The sequence below is a fragment of the Peromyscus californicus genome, unplaced genomic scaffold (assembly GCF_007827085.1).
Source record: "Peromyscus californicus insignis strain IS unplaced genomic scaffold, ASM782708v3 Scaffold_9__1_contigs__length_137607984, whole genome shotgun sequence".
NCBI lineage: Eukaryota > Metazoa > Chordata > Mammalia > Rodentia > Cricetidae > Peromyscus > Peromyscus californicus.
In genome coordinates, this window is record NW_026294617.1 from 96111618 (window position 1) to 96130185 (window position 18568).

General features: G+C 35.7%; 1 protein-coding gene across 2 annotated transcripts in view; it reads left to right on the forward strand.

Moving 5' to 3' along the window:
- The window catches only part of Dpyd (dihydropyrimidine dehydrogenase), an 849077-nt gene that overhangs the window by 353506 nt on the left and 477003 nt on the right, over positions 1 to 18568 (forward strand). For both annotated transcript variants that reach the window (XM_052730491.1, XM_052730492.1), the window contains one exon: positions 14642 to 14852. In XM_052730491.1, the coding sequence (XP_052586451.1) occupies positions 14642 to 14852 (211 nt within the window). The remainder of the gene's footprint in view (positions 1 to 14641; positions 14853 to 18568) is intronic.

Here is an 18568-nt window from a genome sequence, read left to right on the forward strand (position 1 = left end):
CTGTTGGTTTATCAGGGTAGTAATTGGTTTAATGAGATTTGGCTATTACCAAAAACTTCAGTTATATAAAGGATTGATGTAAATATCTGTGGCAGATCATTTGGTCCATTAGTCAAACAAAAAAAGTTTTACTGTGATTTTTGAAATAATACATTTCCATATAAAAATATACCTATAATTGAATCTTTTTAGGACAATACAACATACTCCACAATTTGTCTTTTATGGAGCATTACCTACAGTCCTCCTCTGTAGCATTTTTAAACATAATGGTGTTAAAGCTACACTCCTTGTTTCACCCTCTCTACCTTGCCTCCCACCCCATCTTCATGTATTTATTTATTTTCTTCTTTGTATAAGTAACAGATGCTTCCTAGCTTTTATTTAATTGTAAAAAGCATCAACCTGGGACTGTTTTAAGTAGATAGCCTGTATAGGCTCACAGATTTAATTTTGCCCAGTAAGGGTGATTCAGCAGCCCCTCCTCAGTGTTTGTCACCTGCACATCATTTGAGAGCAATTCTTCATGGACCACTTGTTAGCAGGATTGGCCAGGGGGAGTTGAAAATAAACAAATATACACACAACTGCCTCCAGGCAAATGAAGCTAATTAATGGCAGTTAGGGGCTCCCGTGGTACTAAATAGTAACTACATATTGAATACTTTTTTATTGCAAGATCATGACATTCCAGGAGTCTGAATATGTTTACCTGATGGAAAGTTGTATTGATGCAGTGTAGTATGAGCAGGTAGAAAGAAACAGAAGTATTGAACTGAAAGTTGGAGCACCTTGGTGGATGATTATAAAATCATGTCTGAGTTTTCATTTGTGATATCACTGTTGCAGCTACATGCTTTATAAAGGATTCTTCCATTCCCCAATTTTATCATTTTAATATTCATAGAAAAATATGAGAGAAAGGACTGAAAACTGGCCAAGAGCTGACAAAAGTTCATGTTCATTCAAGATTGTGTATTTAAAGGCAATCCTCAGAATTCCATGGATATTGTTGCATATGTTGGCTCTGGGTATCTGTAGTGCTGGAGATGGTTTAATTTTTAGGAAATTTTCCAAATCTCATATATATATATATATATATATATATATATATATATATATATATATATATTAGCTGGAAGTTTTCCTGTGTCTTGCCTGGCCTGTGGTCCAGACAAATCTCTCTCACCCGCCAGTCCCACAGTCGCTCATACCCAAGTAAACACATAGATGATTATATTATTTACAAACTGTATGGTCATTAGCTCAAGCTTATTACTGACTAGTTCTGACACTTAAATTAATCCAAAATTCTTATTTATGTTTAGCCATGTGGCCTGGTACCTTTTTTCAGTTCTGCCTTCACATCTGTGTCTAACTGGCGACACCTGACTCAACCTTCCTCTTCCCAGATTTCTCCTTATCTGCTTATCGCACCTATACTTCCTGCCTGGCTACTGGCCAATCAGCATTTTATTTTTCAGTCAATCAGAGAAAATACATTCACAGCATGCAGAGTGATATCACCCATCATTTCCCCTTTTCTTTCTATTTAAAAGAAAGGTTTTAATTTTGACATAGTAAAATTACATATAACAAAACAATTATCAAGCAACAATTACAGTTAACAATATCTAGTCTATTTGTATTTGGCAAAATTAAAGAAAATATTTTATCATCTATCTCATATTTTTGAGTCTAAAGTTTTATACCTACCTTTTCTCTTACGATAACCAAGGAAAACCATAACTATAGCTATCTAGTCTTCAACTACATCAAAGACCCCAGAAGGATATAATATTACCTAAGTAAATAGGAAGTGCTTTGTAAGCAACTTCCAAAAATCTAGAATGACAGAGACAGCTGGCTGCCTGGATAGTCACTCAAAGTTCATCTGCAATGTTGGGGTATCCATCTTTAGCATATAGGCCTAGAGTCTCTCAGTAGCTTTTCTGTGTCCTGTACAATGTCTGGCAGTCTTCTCTGTGAAGCAGGAACCTGAAGAACCATCTCGCCTTCCAAAGTTTAGTGGTCACCTGCCTATGGGTCCTGCATGTCCAGTTTTTACAACATACTGTCAATCAGTCAACACAAAGGCACTTTTTTGCCCAGTGGCTAACTTTTGCCACAAAGAAAACAAACTCCATAATGAGTTCATTTAATGCCCATATTCTCCTTGAAGTAATTGGTGCTGCCAGAAGCAGATGTGTCTCATTGTCCAGAAAAGTCTAAGTTTTTAAAGTATTTTAAATGCCATATTCTGTAGGTCTTTGAAGTGTTTGAAGATTACCTACCTAATTGAAATATATATATATATATATATATATATATATATATAACTTAACTAACATGACTGTGTGATTATCATATATGACTAATTATTAATCTATTTCTTAATTATACATTACAATTTTAAATGAGTTCCATAAACACAATACCTTAAACAAAAGTATATATATACATATATATTAATAAAATTAACTTTAAATTGGTAATAAACTAAAATCTATATAAATGTAAAATATTTTAAGCAAGTTGTTGCTATTTAAAAGTAGATTCAATCACCTACCCTTTTATCCTATCATATCTATATCCTATATATCTATATCATACCCCCCTTTCTTCTTTTAGAAAGAGATTGACTATGACCAATAACAATCTGTAACCAACTACCTAAACAAAGACAAACATTCATAATCCATTTTTTGGGAATGTGGACGTAGTGTTCTAGGTCACTTCCTGCTGATGGTGGTAATGGTAGTCTTATGGGGATCCTGAGAAAATTTGAGATAATGGTCAAGTCCTAGAAAGACCAGCTATAACGATTTTTGATAGGTACCATCTGTTAAGGTTCAGGAGGTCTGGCTTGATCAAATCTAATCCATCTTAACCTGGAACAAATCCATAGCCTCTTGCTTCCTGTGGAAACAAAAGTAGAGCCTCCTTTCCAAAGCAACATATCCTTAGATCCAAATTTTGAAGTCAAGATACTTTTAAAATATACATATTGATTTAACTCAGCAGCTTTTACAATCGATGTTGCTCTGCACTTAAAAATCCCAAAGGCAATATAATTCAGACTCTCTGTGTGATTTCCATCTTTATGTGGCTTATTTTTTCTATTATTTTTATTGTCTCTTTTAAGACGTTATTTTTTAAACTATCTATTTCTTTATATAACTACACATACTCCTTTTCCTCTTTCTTCCAAGACTATGTACATTTTTACACACAATGTAAACTGTTTAGGGTTTATGCCTTCTAAATCTGTCTTTTTGTGACTCTATTGCTTTAAAGTGCAGCATTACTAGGACTGAAATGGCAGCTTTGACTGCTGACTCCACCCACCTCAGCATTCCAACATGGAGGAACTACATTTACCACCAGCTCTGGGAGAACCATGCATACCACCAACTCTTGGAAGCAATGGGCTTATGCCTCTATCAACAAGCATGTAGCCCAGAAACCTTTTTTTTTTCTGTCTGTAGTAGCAAAAGCTATATCCACCACATACCATGTTGTGAAGCTTATAGACAGCTTATAGACCATGTTGTGAAGCTTATAGACAGCTCTGTGTACAAAGGCAGATTCCGAACCTGCCATACTATAGCTCAAGCCTGCGGGTCTCAGCCTCTCTGTATCACAGCTTTCCTGAGAGACACAACTAGGAAGCTGCTCTTGGCTCCATTTTAGAACCCCTTTTTAAAGCTTTCTCAGTTTTTGGGTGGAAATTCTTGCCCCATTTGTAGATGAATTTCTAATGGTCTTATTAAATAAAAAAACATGGAGCCAAATATAGGGGTGAAAGCCTTAGAGAAAAATCAGGGAAATAGGGAAAGCCACAGCTAACCTTGCCTCACCAACACCAACTCTGTAGCTTCCAAGGGCGAGTTACCTCCTGTCTACCCATGTCTTTACTGCCTTGCTGTTCTGCCATTTGATTTCCTCTCTGTCTACTATATCACTTCCTCTTCCTGGCCAGCTCTATCATTTCATGTCTGTATAGGTCTCCAGATCTCTATGGTTAGTACTGGGATTAAAGGCATATGTCACCACACTTGGCTCTGTTCCCTAGTGTGGCCTTGGACACACAGAGATCCTGCCTGCTAAGTGATAGAATTAAGGGTATGTGTTACTGCTGCCTGACTTCTTTGTTTACTTAAAATTGCTTGCTATTTCCTCTGATTTCCAGGCAGACTTTATTTATTAAAGCACAAATAAAGTATCACCACATTTCATCACTAATAAAGCATTACCACAATAGATGGATATAGATATATACAAAGAGAGAATGTGTCCTGCTAAATAGTGGCTATTTCTGTATTGATTTCAGAAGCCCCCTGCACTTAATCATATTTGCCTCAGCTCTTTAATATCTTTACTTTGTCTTCTAAGATGGAAATCTTAAAAAGTAATTTTATTATTCATTCACTTCTTTGAAAAAAAATGGCCTTACACTGTAGTTTAGGCTAACCTTGAACTTACTGTGTGTCCAGGCCAGGCCAGGCCAATTAATCCTCCTGCATCACTCTTCTGGAGAATACAGCCATAGACAATTTCCACCTTTCCTGAATTACTATAATTTTAGTCTGTATATAGCACCCAAAGAAGAGTAGTGAAAGAAAAGCACACAAGGATAAGCGTAAAGTTTTCCTGTATTTATTGTAGTACTGAAAATTTAGCCTAAAGTCTTCAACAGTCTATACAAGCACTTTACATCTAAGCTACAGATATACCCCCTTTCATTAATTTGATTTTGAACCAAAGTCTTCCTAATCTACCAAGGGTAGGCTTGGTTCTCTGTGTAAGTCAAGCAGATCTTCAACCTTTGAACAAGTATTGCCTTCTTAAGTAGCTGGAATTTCAGTTATACCACTAACTTCTCTTCATCATTTTTACAAGTCTTGTTTTGTTTTGTTTTAAAGTATCATAACTATCAAGGCCTTCCCTGAAGATAGTTTTTTTTTAAAGGTTTCCTTTGTTTTCTCATTAATTCACTTTTATTTCAAGGCCTTTTATGGCCTCTATGCTTTCTGTTATTCTAACACCACACAAGGTTGTTATTTCTTTGTGCTAATCTCACAAATGAAAACTCAGGTTCCTTCCATCGGTTGTTTTATTCAGTTCATTGTTTGACTCCAAATATAGAGTAGTTTTCACTTCAAATTATCAAGTCAGTGACCCATGTTACATTAATATATTAAAGGTATCTTAACCTTATAAGAATATTTCAATTCATTGTAAAATATTCAAAATGTACATACTATACATTTACACACCTCAAAAATAGTTTAGATATGTTTCAGATAAATTATCATTTTACTTTTAACTATAATATTTCATTTTCTCCCATTATATATGCGATGATTACTTTTAAATGACAGCTTGCCACAACCTAAAATAATTTACAAAAAAAAGATCTCTATTGAGTAGCTATCTAGATTAGGCTGACCTGTCAGTGGTTGTCTTGTTTGCTTATAGATCCGGACCATTTTGGGCATCACCATTTTCTAGGATGGTCTCTCAGATGTATAAAATGAAGATAAGCAGCTGAGAGCAAACAAGCCAGCAGGTAGCATAGATATATTTGCTTCCTGGCTCTTAAAAGTTAACTAAGGACTAAAATAATAATGATAATGATAATAATAATAATAATAACTAAAGCCAGAAAACATGATGAAGCAATATATTAAAACATTAAATTTAATGAAAATATATCAGAAAAAGTGAAGACTGACATTTTATGAAAGAAGACAGGATTGCAATTTATACAAGAATTTTAATATTTAGTCATTTCCAGATTGAAAAAGATACCTCCAAAACACCTAGTTATATAGGAACAGCTTTTTTTTGTGAAATATTACAATAGCATTAAGTCATGCTTTACTCTAGCTAAATCCAAGATGAAGAACAGTGAGATCTGGTCAGGTTTAAAGAAATGTCATCAATCATAAATGAATAGTGTAAAATATTCTTTTCTTCCTAGAAGTGATGTATTTTATGATACTGTGCAAAGTCACTTTACATCCTCTTAATAATTCCTTACATTTCAGTTCGGGTATTGAAACTCAATAGTAACCCAATCCAGCTAGTCAGGGAATCAGTTAAGGGACTACTATATTTATCCAAGGTTTATCACAGCTCTCATATGGAGTAATACTTGTTTGTGCTCAAAATGCTTGCATTTTGAAGAGTTTTAAGAAAGAATGGCCTATAAATTATGACTTACTGATTGTAGATCAAGCCAGTGGAGTCTAGATTTTAAAATGTAGTGCCTTCTATTACTCATTCACTGTTAATTTGTGTACCAAAAATTGTAAGGCAAGCAGCCAAAATGCCAGTACGAATGAGGGAGAAGCCCAAAAGATATCATCCCAAATAGCTGAATAACTATTTGCAGTTTGTGGCTGCTGAGAGAGGGAGGGTCAGTTTTCTTCAGAAGTGGGGCCCCTACTACGTTAGATGGCTGCTTACCCATGGGCACATGGATAGCATTAATTGTACTCAGTCAGTTATTAAAAATAAAGAAAACAAATTTTACATGGAGACATTGTTGAGGCAGAATCTCAGAGCTTAGAGAAGTCAGGGACTTAATGTTGGATGTGATCAAAATACATTGTACACATGTATAGCACTTTCAAAGAATAAATAAAATATATTTTAAAATTATAAAATAGATAAAAGTTGTCCAATAAAATAAGTATAAGAGTGCATGTAAGTAATTAGAATTTACTCGGTTCCTTTATCCTGTTTTATCCCTTTAATAACCAAAATAACTAGGTGATTAGATTTTAAAATCAAACTAGCATGACTGGTAGTATTTTGTTTCAAGGTTTATTAACAATTTGGTGGGTAGAAGTAAAGAGAAGGTGTCAGGTGACCAAGAAGAAGTGCATTATCACTAACAGGTCTCATCTTGCAGTATCACTATTTGTTTTAATTCAGGTCAAGCTGACTCTAAAAAGTATGAATAGTTGCAGCTTTCACACAAAAGATCTCATTTTTTTTTTTACTTAGTTACACAGCATATGTGATTGCAAAGCTCTGTGCTCCCTCATTTTCTAGGAGGAATACCCTGCCCAATACATGTCGTAGATAATGATGCCCTCATTTGAAATCACTGGGTTTGTTTTCCAGGAGAATGTTTATAAGGGAATTTCAACACGTCTCTTTTACTGTAGAGATGAGCTTCCTTCTTTTTTCCAGACTTGTCACGAGAGAGAGAGAGACAGACAGAGACAGAGACAGAGACAGAGACAGAGACAGAGTTCATTCCAGAATTCTCTTACAGCCAGCTCATTCACACTAGACTGTTCTTGATTATTGTTCAGATTAATTTCAAATTTAGCTTGAGTAGCATATTTTCTACTCTATCCTTTGATGTCCATTTTGAAAAATGCATTTATTACTATTGTATGTGTATATGATGTGTCTGTGTATATGAGAAAGGAGACACACACTACAGATATATACATACACATATACGCACACACACACACACACACAGAGAGAGAGAGAGAGAGAGAGAGAGAGAGAGAGAGAGAGAGAGAGAGAGAGAGAGAGAATGAACACACATGCCAAGTCATTTAGTTGAAGATCAGCAGATGTTGGGAGTTGTATGCAAGTAAGTAGTGTTTCAAGTTATGAAGCTTACTACATGTATAGCACAACCCATATTTGATCAGAGTCACTGTGTTTATACATTATAAATATTCTTGATAAACTAAATGTTAGGTTTCTGAACATCTAGGCCCATCTATTTACTTTTATGTAACATTCGGGTTTAGCACAGAGCATGAGCAGATCAGGTCAGCAAGAACACCACACTCTTGATAGTCAGTCTCCATTGTTATGCTTTAGATGAGACTTCAACTCCAAATACAACATAAAAAATAGGCATAAAGCCAAGGGGTAAGGTGTGGTAGGTGAATTAAAATATTCAAAATTGGAGTCTTCCAGAATAAGGCTCCATCCTATCGGTTCTCTTTATCTAGCAGTATTCTTCCTAAAGACAGGGTGGGGTGATTAGATATTATCTCAACCATGGCAGAGAATGAGGAAGATAAGACTAGAAGGTGATGTGTCCTTAGCAGGCAACATATATCAAAGGTCAGGGGTTTTGATAAGGTAAATTAAAAATTATCCTTCTAGATCTGGATTTCATGAGCAAGTAAGTATAAAGATGAGCATAGACAAAGGTTCAGAAATACAACTAAAATATGGCCAAGTAGACAATTATTTGTCATGTTATTGTACTGAGCATGACTGCTGATGTTTTGACAATATGAGATTTAAAAAAAATATTAAGAGATTTTCTATTCATTTTACCTATCAATCTCAGATTCCCCTGTCCTCCCTCCTCCCATGCCCCAGCTTTCCCCCCAGCCCATCCCCCATTCCCACTTCCTCCAAGGCAAGGTCTCCCATGGGGAGTCAGCAGAGCCTGGTACATTCAGGTCCAAGCCCCTCCTTCCTTCACCAAGGCTGTGCAAAATGTCTTAGCATAGGCACTAGGTTCCAAAAAGCCAGCTCATGCACTAGGGACAGGTCCTGGTCCCACTGCCTGGGGCCCTCCTAAATTGTTTAAGTTAAACAATTGTCAATATGAGATTTTTTTTTAAGGCAAGCATTAATTTGTTACCTATGACAGCTAATACCAATTTCGTAGATAGGAGCTACTTAATATTGGGTTTGAATTATGCATGGAGGGACTGTGTAACCATAAATATTTGTATTGTATCCAACAATCTCACAGTGATGAACTACTATCATTTCCAAGATTAACACTGGCCAAGGAAGATTACTAAGCAATTTTGATTACAAATAACTTCTTCTTTGTGTTCTTATCAGATTGAGAGTTAAATATACTGATCTTCAAGCTTTCTTTTTATAAATAATATTGTTTCTTCACATTGCTTGTTAAACTTTGGCATAATTAGAAGTTATTCCAGAATTTAATATATGCTGGTTTTGATTCTGCTCGTTATGGTTTATAAGCTATGCTTACCTTGCCTATATGCAATCTAAAAATGAGTTGACATCATGCTTTTAATTATAGTAAATTAAGTTGTTTCATAATTTCTGCAGTATGATGCCTGTAATATTAATCAGACCAAATCATCACATTACATAAAGTTAATCATTAAAATGATTATCATTATTGCATGCTGTAGTGAACTATTTTTATTTTACTTAGCTTCAACTACATATCTTTCCTAAATATGGAAGTGAAAATCAAAGCCATGAATTTTTTTTTTTTTTTACTTTTTAATACTGTGTGAAGAGGTGACAAACTGACTTGTTGAATTAAGCTTTTAAACACTGGAAAATTAATGCTGTGTACTACCATACCCCCTTGAGTATTTATTTGTGAGGATAAGAGGAAGAGAAGATCGTATGTTTGTTGGATGTACCAATTGTCCCCGTGTAAGAATAGTGTGATTTATTGACTATGAAATGTCCCATTCAGACTCATGTGTTAAACACTTGGTCCTGAGCAGGCAGTGCTGTTTGGAGGGGTTCTGTGAACATCTTAGGATGAGTCTAGATAAATGATGTAGACAGTTGTGATCAGGTCCTGATGAAGTTTGTTGCCTTGAATGCTTTTTTGTCTATCTGTCTCTATGCTTCTCTGTCTCTGTAACTCCCTGCCTCCCAGTCTGCTCCCTGTTCACCATGAGTTTTAAAATTTTTTCTATCACAAGATCCTCTGCCACAGTGTTCTACCCAAGCACATGGGGCCAAACAACCATGGATTGAATAAACCTTCTAAAAGCATGAGTTAAAATAAGTCTTCCCTTCCATAAAATATTCTTTCAAGATTTTTGAACACAGTGATGAGAAAGCTAACTGATACATACAAGTCTGCCAAAAATATAAATATAAAAAATATTCTTTGACAACTGCATTTTTGTACCAGATTCTCATACTTCCTGATTATTAATGTTCATTAACAAACTTCAAGTATGAATGACATAGCACTGAGTTTGTGAATTACTTAGCTTAGAAAGCTAACTTCTATTAATAGCAAAATGTTTGTGTATACACATATTAGACAATTGGTCAACCTGATCCATCATTTCCTAATGGTAACTGACAATAGAGAAATTACCATTTTTTTCCACTCTGTAAGGTAAGATTATGACCAGGTAGTATATCTTCTCCACACCCATCCGATTACACTTGGAGGGTTTTTAAAGCCATTCACTGAGATCTATTACTACTTAGTTTTATTTTCATTAATTTGGATATCTTTCAGGCTTTTGTAATCATTTATCACTCATTCTGGTAAAAAAAATAATAAATTTCTTTTGAAGTCTGTTGTGTGCCAGTCCTTTGAGCAGAAATAAATAGGATGGCATTCGTCTGAAAGTACATTTGTTTGAAATTATCTATCATTGACTAATTGAATATCACTCTTGGATACTGGAGATAGAATTTAAATAATATATTCTTTCACAATTTAAAGAGTTTTGTGGTGTAGTTTACCCTTTGTTATGTAAAATTAAACACTTATTTTTCTACCTTAGAAAGCATGTTCTTTGTCTCTTTATTCCACATGTGAAACCTGCTTTGTCCCTAATTTGACCTTTATCTAGGTTTGATAAGTCTCTATTAACTCATTTATGGGACTGGCTTTGTAAACCTATTCCTTGGTTCCTGTCTTTCATGAGTTTAAGGCACTCCTTCATTTATTTTCACTGGGAGACTTGACTCTCTTCCTCTCTGATGGAGCTCTCTATCCCTCCAACTTCCAGACCTCTGGCTCTGTCACTTCCTGTTATACTTGTGTCATCAGGTCTAAGAACATGACTCACAGTCATACTGAGTATGGAGGAGAGGAAGCCCAGAGTGAATAAAGTTCTGAGCAAATGTGTATTGTTGACTTGAGTCAGCCATGCCAAGGACTCTAGAACCTCAGACCCATGGGAAAACGGCAAAGCCTTCCCCTGCAGGGTCAGCCTCAAAGGAAATGGCAAAGCCTTCCCCAGGTCCTTGTGTGGACGTTGATAGTATATGAAGAAAATATCTACCATAGCCCTCTCACCCTGGATATTTATGGTCTGAGAACTGCTCCCCTACAAGTACTATTCCTACTAAATTAGTTAAAATAGTTTCCTTCATACACCTCTATACCCAAAACCCTGCCTTCTTAATTTAAAGGTATGCAATAACTCTACTTCTCTGTTCAGTTGTGTATAATCAGCATGCTAAGGTTTTGGAGTTGCTTCCGTTTGTCCATCAGAGAGACCAGTCCATCCAACCCCAGCTTTTTCTATGTGCCTGTGTTCAACCCTTAAACACTTGGCAGTGTTATTCACTCCCCTAGGCAGGCCCAAGTCCTTGGAATCATGCAGATGCAGTAGAAGTTCTGTTTCACACCATGTAGAGCATTGCTTCTCCGTGCACAAAATGAAAATCATACAGAAGTTGTTTTCAGCCAAATTAGGATATTATCTAAATACGTTTTGTCATCCTTTAATATAATTTTTGATATGATGCCTCTCCTCTCCAAAGGAGAAATAAAAATACATGTTTTATAGCACATATAACCAGAAGTATTTCAGATTTTGGATTCTTCAAAACAAAAATAGAATATTTGCGTATGCGTAATTACCTATCTTGGGTGTTTGGCTGTAAAATCAAGAGGATGGACAGCATTGTGCTGGCCTTTTGGACAACAAAAGAAAGAAAAGGTTGGTTTGAGGCGAAGTTCTGTAATGATTCATATGTAGCTGTCATAAAGTATCTTTAGTCGGAACATAAAATGTTATAGGTTAAGTATTGAAAAGAATACCTACTACTATCATTTGTAATTATCAGGCAGATATACTAAAGTGTGAAATTAGGCTGACAAGATGACTTGGCAGATACAGACAAGTGGCAACAAATCTGATGCCCGGAGTTTGATGTCCAGGACCCATGTGGTAGAAGGGAAGAACTATCTCATTCAAGTTTTCTTTGGCCCTCCACATGGGTGCCATGGCACATAGGCATCTCCATACAGCACACACACAGTTACACAACATAAAACAAATAGAAAATAATTTTAAATGTGAATGTATATCCTTATGGTATATTCCTAAATCATTGACAGGATATTTTGCCTGAGATATATATATATATATATATATATATATATATATATATATATATATATATATATATATAACTGCATGTGTCCATCTTCTCATAGTCCTCATATTTTCTTATTTCCCAAGACAACAAATCTTATCATGATTTCAATATCTTTCTGCCCAATATGATATGAACACTTTCCCAATAAACGCAGATGTTAAGATGATATTGTCTCAGTTTCTCTTAACATTTCTCCCATTGTATATAAAATGACTTAAAACAAATAAAATTGTACTTAATAGCAAAATAATTGCTACATGTAGTGTGATTTATGGACACCACCCCATAGTCTACTCACACATGTCATCAGGTTTGAAATAGGAATTCAGAATAATCTGCTAGAAAGGCAGTGTTCATGCTGCTAGGCTTAAGCATGCTATCAAGCAGGGATCAAAGAAGCTAAATATCTTTAGAAAATTATCAACCTTGTCATATTATAAAATTGTGATGTTGTAGGATATGGATGTAAGGATGAAAGACCATGTGAGAATACAGAAATCATGTGGTCATATGCCAGTGAAAGGGTATGGCCTAGAAATAAAACAGACCTGCTACCAGTTCAACTATACACTTCTAGCTTCTACATATTGTTTTATTTTGTATGGATTATCATTACCTTACACTGAATTCCCTTGTCTGAGTTCTGCCTCTCATTGTACCTGCATCTCAATAGTACCTGGATCTCTTACCAGCTTTCCATGGTAGAGCTGGAACCCAGAAGCTGATAGCAAAGCATGACAGGGGAGGCTGCCTACAACAGCAACTGTGGACCAGTCAAACTAACACATGCTAGGCTCATCCTGAGATGAAACTTAAAAGAGTTCACTCACACATTTCTGTTTCCTTTCACCTGTTTGCAAAGAATGTGGTCAGACAGGTGGAGTCTCCATCATCTTGGATTCCTCACAAACAGTGTGAGCCACAATGCATGCTTTAGAATGCATAGATCAATAAGAAAAAGAAAAGATAAAAATCATGATATGGTCAGAGTAGGTTTTGGAATCCAGTTTGTTTGTTTTTTTATAATCAAAGCATGGATTTTAGGTCCTCTAAACCTGGGACCCATGGGAGAGAGATGTTGAGGAATACCTGAAGTTCTTTAATTTGCTAGAAATTTCTAATTTGTTCTTCTGAATTTAGCAGCAACTTTGCTAAATACCTTAAGAGACTGTGTACTCAAATAGATGCAAATTAGCAATCGACAAGAAATATAGGAAAGGGCAAAATATGTTGTAAAGCCATCTACCCGGCATATTCTGCAATACCAAAGGCATAGTTATGTATTATACTTATGCCCTTCCCAGAAAGTAGGACAATTATAAATACACATGCTGGATTGACTTATTAAACCCATGAACATTTGGCAATGTCATTCACTCAAGTATGAGAGTATGATTAAAAGTTAGTATCATTTCTTGTTCGTGAAATGCCATAAGCTTGTCTCTTGTGCTACATTATACAAATAGCACAAAGGGGGTACAGAGAACCTATCTTGTATACCATGCTGTTTTTAATGTTTCGATCAATTCGGAGAATCTTTGCCTCCCCAAAGCTCATATGTTGCTCAGGTAAGGTCCCACTAAGAGCCCACCTGCCTTCCACAGGGATAAGAATGGTCTCTGGAGTGGCACATTTTCTATTTTGTTTTTTTGTGAGATACACTAGTTCAGAATATATTGATAAGTGCCTGGGAATCATCTAAAACAAAGGGTAAAAAAAACAATAACATAAAGAAATATGAACCTTTTGTGTGAATGGGCAACCTAGGCAGGCCTAAACTAAATAATTTCCATTTGAGGATAGGATGAATTACAGATGAAAAGGGGATTCCAGGAGGTCTGTGCTGATCTTTCTTTGATTTTTTTTCATTGATGCCCCTCATGACTCTACTGTTATAAAAGGAAGATTGAATGATTTTCCCTCAGTTACTCCAAGCTTTTCTAGCTTTTCTTCCTTACCTCCTATTCTAGTCATGTGCTTACACAAATTAGTTCTTCCACTTCATTGATATTTTTCCTAGTCTAGTTACATGCAGCTAATTAATAAAAATATTTTTATGTTTAACATAACTATAAAGAGAGTTTATTATGCAAAAGGAACGTGGTAGGAGCCCAGATTAGTACAAATGGGAATATCACACATCAACAACTATAGATCATTTAATAAATAAGACTTCAAAAAAGTCTTTTTGGTGGTGCTGGAAAATGAACCCAAGGCCTTACACATGCTGTTGAAGTGCTCTATCACAGAGTATTGTTCCCAGCTGGAGCTAACTTATGTTACCATGTTCTACAAATTTCTTTGTCACATTTCAAATTCAAGACTCCCCCAAGCAAGCAGCTTATGCCTGAAATTCAGCTTTAGTGGAAAAAACAAAAAACAAATACCACCATATAAATTCAAACGCTATAACCTCTTATCATGCAAAATTGATTTGGAAATCACCTATTATATAGGATAGTCAACATTTCTCAAGTTTTATTTACTTATTCTTTTGTTTTAGATGGAGCTCGCCAAGGAAGAAAAATGTGAATTTTTGCCTTTCCTTTCCCCACGGAACGTTATAGTCAAAGATGGGAAAATTGCGGCAATGCAATTTGTTCGGACTGAGCAAGATGAAACTGGAAACTGGATTGAAGATGAAGAGCAGATGGTGCGCCTGAAGGCTGACGTGGTCATTAGTGCCTTTGGTTCTGTCCTGAGTGATCCCAAAGGTAAGACATTCCTGGGAGCCCCTGAGTGTGTGATGCTGTAGGTGTTGTTTTCGGGCTCTGAGAGTTTCCAACTTTCAGCCACCTTTTCCCATCTCAAAATTCATTTCCATTTGCTAGTATGGACTGCAAACAATCTTGATTTAAAAGGCTTAGAAGTGCTATTACCGAATATATGGAATTAATTTAAAGTAGAGAGAATTGAAAAGAATGCGAATCTTTATTTTAAGCTAATATCCAAGATGCATATTCTATTTTATGATAATGTTTGCCTTGTTTCCTATAAAAGAATGGCCTTTCTTCAGTTAGAGTAGAATAAAAAGATGTAGCTGAAAAAGTGGAACCATCACTTTTAAATGATGTAGAGAAATTAGCATATAATGAAAAGCAGAAACTTAGAATCTGTATTTATTACCAATGCCACGACAAACCATCTCTCTGAACACGGGACATCAGCATTATCCCTTAGAAGTTCAAATTCCTGTCATTTCATCTGAATGGCCTAACTGGATATACAGGGAAAGAATGAAATGCTTAGACATATCATGAGAGAGGGAATGTTTTATATAACATTTCAACCTCAGAGTTATCAGTCAACTGAGAGACAGCCTGCCCTGTGTTGTAGCCCTCCCACCCAGTAACATTGTAAATGAAAGTTGAAATACCAAGGCACCTTCATTTTCCAAATTTTTACCTTTCAATTCACACCGTTGAAATGACAATTATCACTTTTATTTTCTGAAAGGAAAATAAAGGGCCTTTCTGCTGTTCAGACATTCACTAAGAACAATAGTAACAGAAAATCTAAACCTGACACTTCTGCCTATAATGCCTACTGCATTCATGTGAAAACTCCATGTGTCTGAAATAGGAGGAGTATGGATGCAAATGTAGGTTTTTATGCAATAGATAGGGCAGGATTCAAGCAGTCATCAGGCATTTTTTTTTTTCAGGACACACAACATCTTGGTATTTAAAAACATCCAGATGTTTAATGTCATCAAGATAAATGTTTTCAAATGGCAGGATGGTGGCCTAAATTTGTCACTTTCCATCTAGATGTGAAGTGTAGACACAGTCACTGTGTGCTCTGTGTATTCATTAACTGAGTTTGTAAAGGAAAAATGAACAGTGTGCAAATTAGGTTCAGTTATCTAAAATATACTGTTCTCTGCAAAACAGTAAGATGTCAATGATGTTTAGGTACCAGTTTTACTTATGAGTCATGTATCAAAATAATTTAGCTCACATATCTAAATTATATTCCATAACTGGCAGTCTAATATTTTAAAATGTATTATTTTCTAATCAATACAGAGTACCCTGTGGCTCAGATCACAGAAAATACCTTTTATAAACTCAGACATTTTGTTAAAGCTTAGGTTTGTGTATGTGTTATTTTGCTGTTCAGTTTGTTGTTGTGAGATAGTGTCTCACTATGTAGCTATTCCTGGGTTTGAACTTCCAATCCTCCAGGCGAGCACTGCCAGGCCAAGTTCTTTTATGAGAGTATGTGTGAATTTATGGGCATGCACATTAAGAACAAGATCTGATTTAGTATTTAGAGTTCAATTTATGAAGTAAAAAAAAATGAATTTGATATATTCAATTCCAGAATATCATGTTTATTCCAGAATTTGTGTGTTTTGTTGCCTGTGTCTGTCTCTTGGGGTACTTCACACGGATTTTTCCCAATGGCTATTAGAGAAGCTGAGAAAAGCATGATGCTTTACTAGGGTGTCTTTTTCCTATCCTGATCTGACATGGAATAAAATGCTTAGAAATTGTATCCTAATGTAGAATCCCATATTATGCTGAAGCCTCTCGGGGTTTACATGGACAAAGTGTTACTTTCCAAATGAGTAGGTAGCTAGAATTAGCTGTGATGTTAAAACACATTCCTTTCCTTTTTCCTGTCACCAGTGGGCAGTGTCTAAATTGGAAGTTTCCAGATTGTTGGTGTCTTATTCAAAGAAGTGAAAAGACAGCACACAGAGATCACAAAGTAGCAAGAAACCTTGTCAGTATAAACAGTTGTGTAGATCTGAAATGCTCTCTCAGGGATCTGGGGACATATTGAGAACGTGCTCAAGGGCTGTAATAGTTGTTTGTGCTTCCATCCTATCAGGTAGAATAGGAGGTGTAATTGTGGGCCCTTGGGGGCTTAGCACAAGTTGTTCTGTCTTAATTGATTGGCTTGGATTCTGTAAGTTTTTTTTTCCCCTAATGGGAATATTCGTCCCTATAATACACCTGATTTTAGTCATATGTACACTGAATATGCATAGACATGAGATAAACATTGGTTTCTCATAAAGGTTCACTCAGTGGACACAGTTTGCCTTACTATGCATAAACCCAAACCCAGTCCATGCCATAAGGGTCCGTTATAATTCCTGGATATGTTCAGAGTAGGCTTGAATGGAAATGAGGCATTATCATAGGGTTTCCAAGGACTAAACAATCAGTACAGTTAAGCTCAACACAGGTTGCTAGATGTTTTGTTTGGAGAACGGCGTGTGTGCTTAGTATGTGCATATGAGAGTCCTAAGTTGTCACTTGCACTGGGGAAAGGGTATGTCCACACTCACAGCGAACTGTTTATGTGTTTGGCTGTTCTGCTCCCATGCACTGTTTTCAATCCTAATTAGGAGTCATGGGAAACTCTTTAAAATTGGTAAGGGATTTGGGTTTTAGAACTCAACCAGATCTTTTAAAACTCTTATAATAATGATAATTTTGAAGTCAGAAAACTTTCACATGCACACAAGTATTCTAGGTATACTAAAATCAGTTTATTGGAAGAAAATTGTACATTTGGAGAAGAAAAGATATCCATTCATGTTATCCATTTTCTACCTGAGTTTGTTTAATTCCACTGACTGTGGAGTGTGATTCTCATATGATTGTCATGAACGTGATACATATTTTAATGCATTTATCAATAACTGGTGTTGTAAAATGTTAGGATCTCTTGTCACTTTTTCTCTCTTCTTTCTAAATTTATTTTGCATAGACTCAGTAAGTTGCATGAAAACTCAGAAACATCCTTTCACACCTTATGCAGTTTTATCCATTTGACAATGTTAAATATTTCTGTTTGAAATGCTCTTCTCCAAGTCACTTAACCTTTCTAAGGTTCAGCTCTTCATCTATCAAAACAACAACAAGACCAAGCATAATAAAACCACCTCTCCCTACCCTGCAAGAGGACTGACAGAAATAAAATGAAGCAATGGAAAAGTACCTTGCAAATAAGACTATAAACAGACTATTACTGTTTATGTCATTCCTAGTTCCTGTATTTTCCTTTTAGTTATTTGTAAGCCTGTCACTGACTTCTGCCTTCTTCTTGCAGTTACTTTATAGTCCTTCCCCAAGTCCAGGGGTTGCAAATTAACTGAATAGACAGCTCTCAAGAGGAAAAATATTACCAAACAATATTTTTAAAAAAAGCAAAAACCCCTTCAATATGCTTCGCCATTAACGAAAAACAAATGATAACTATGTTGAAATTCTTTCACACCCAAATCAGAATAGCTATCATTAAGAAAACAAAAAGACAATGGATGGTGGTTAGAATATGGGGAAAGAGGAACACTACACACTGCTGCTGCAAATGTGAACTGATAGAGTCTCTGTGGAAACCAATGTGGAAGTTTCTGGAAACTAAGATGACCAAAAGGATTTAGCTATCCCATGCCAGGATGTGTGCCAGG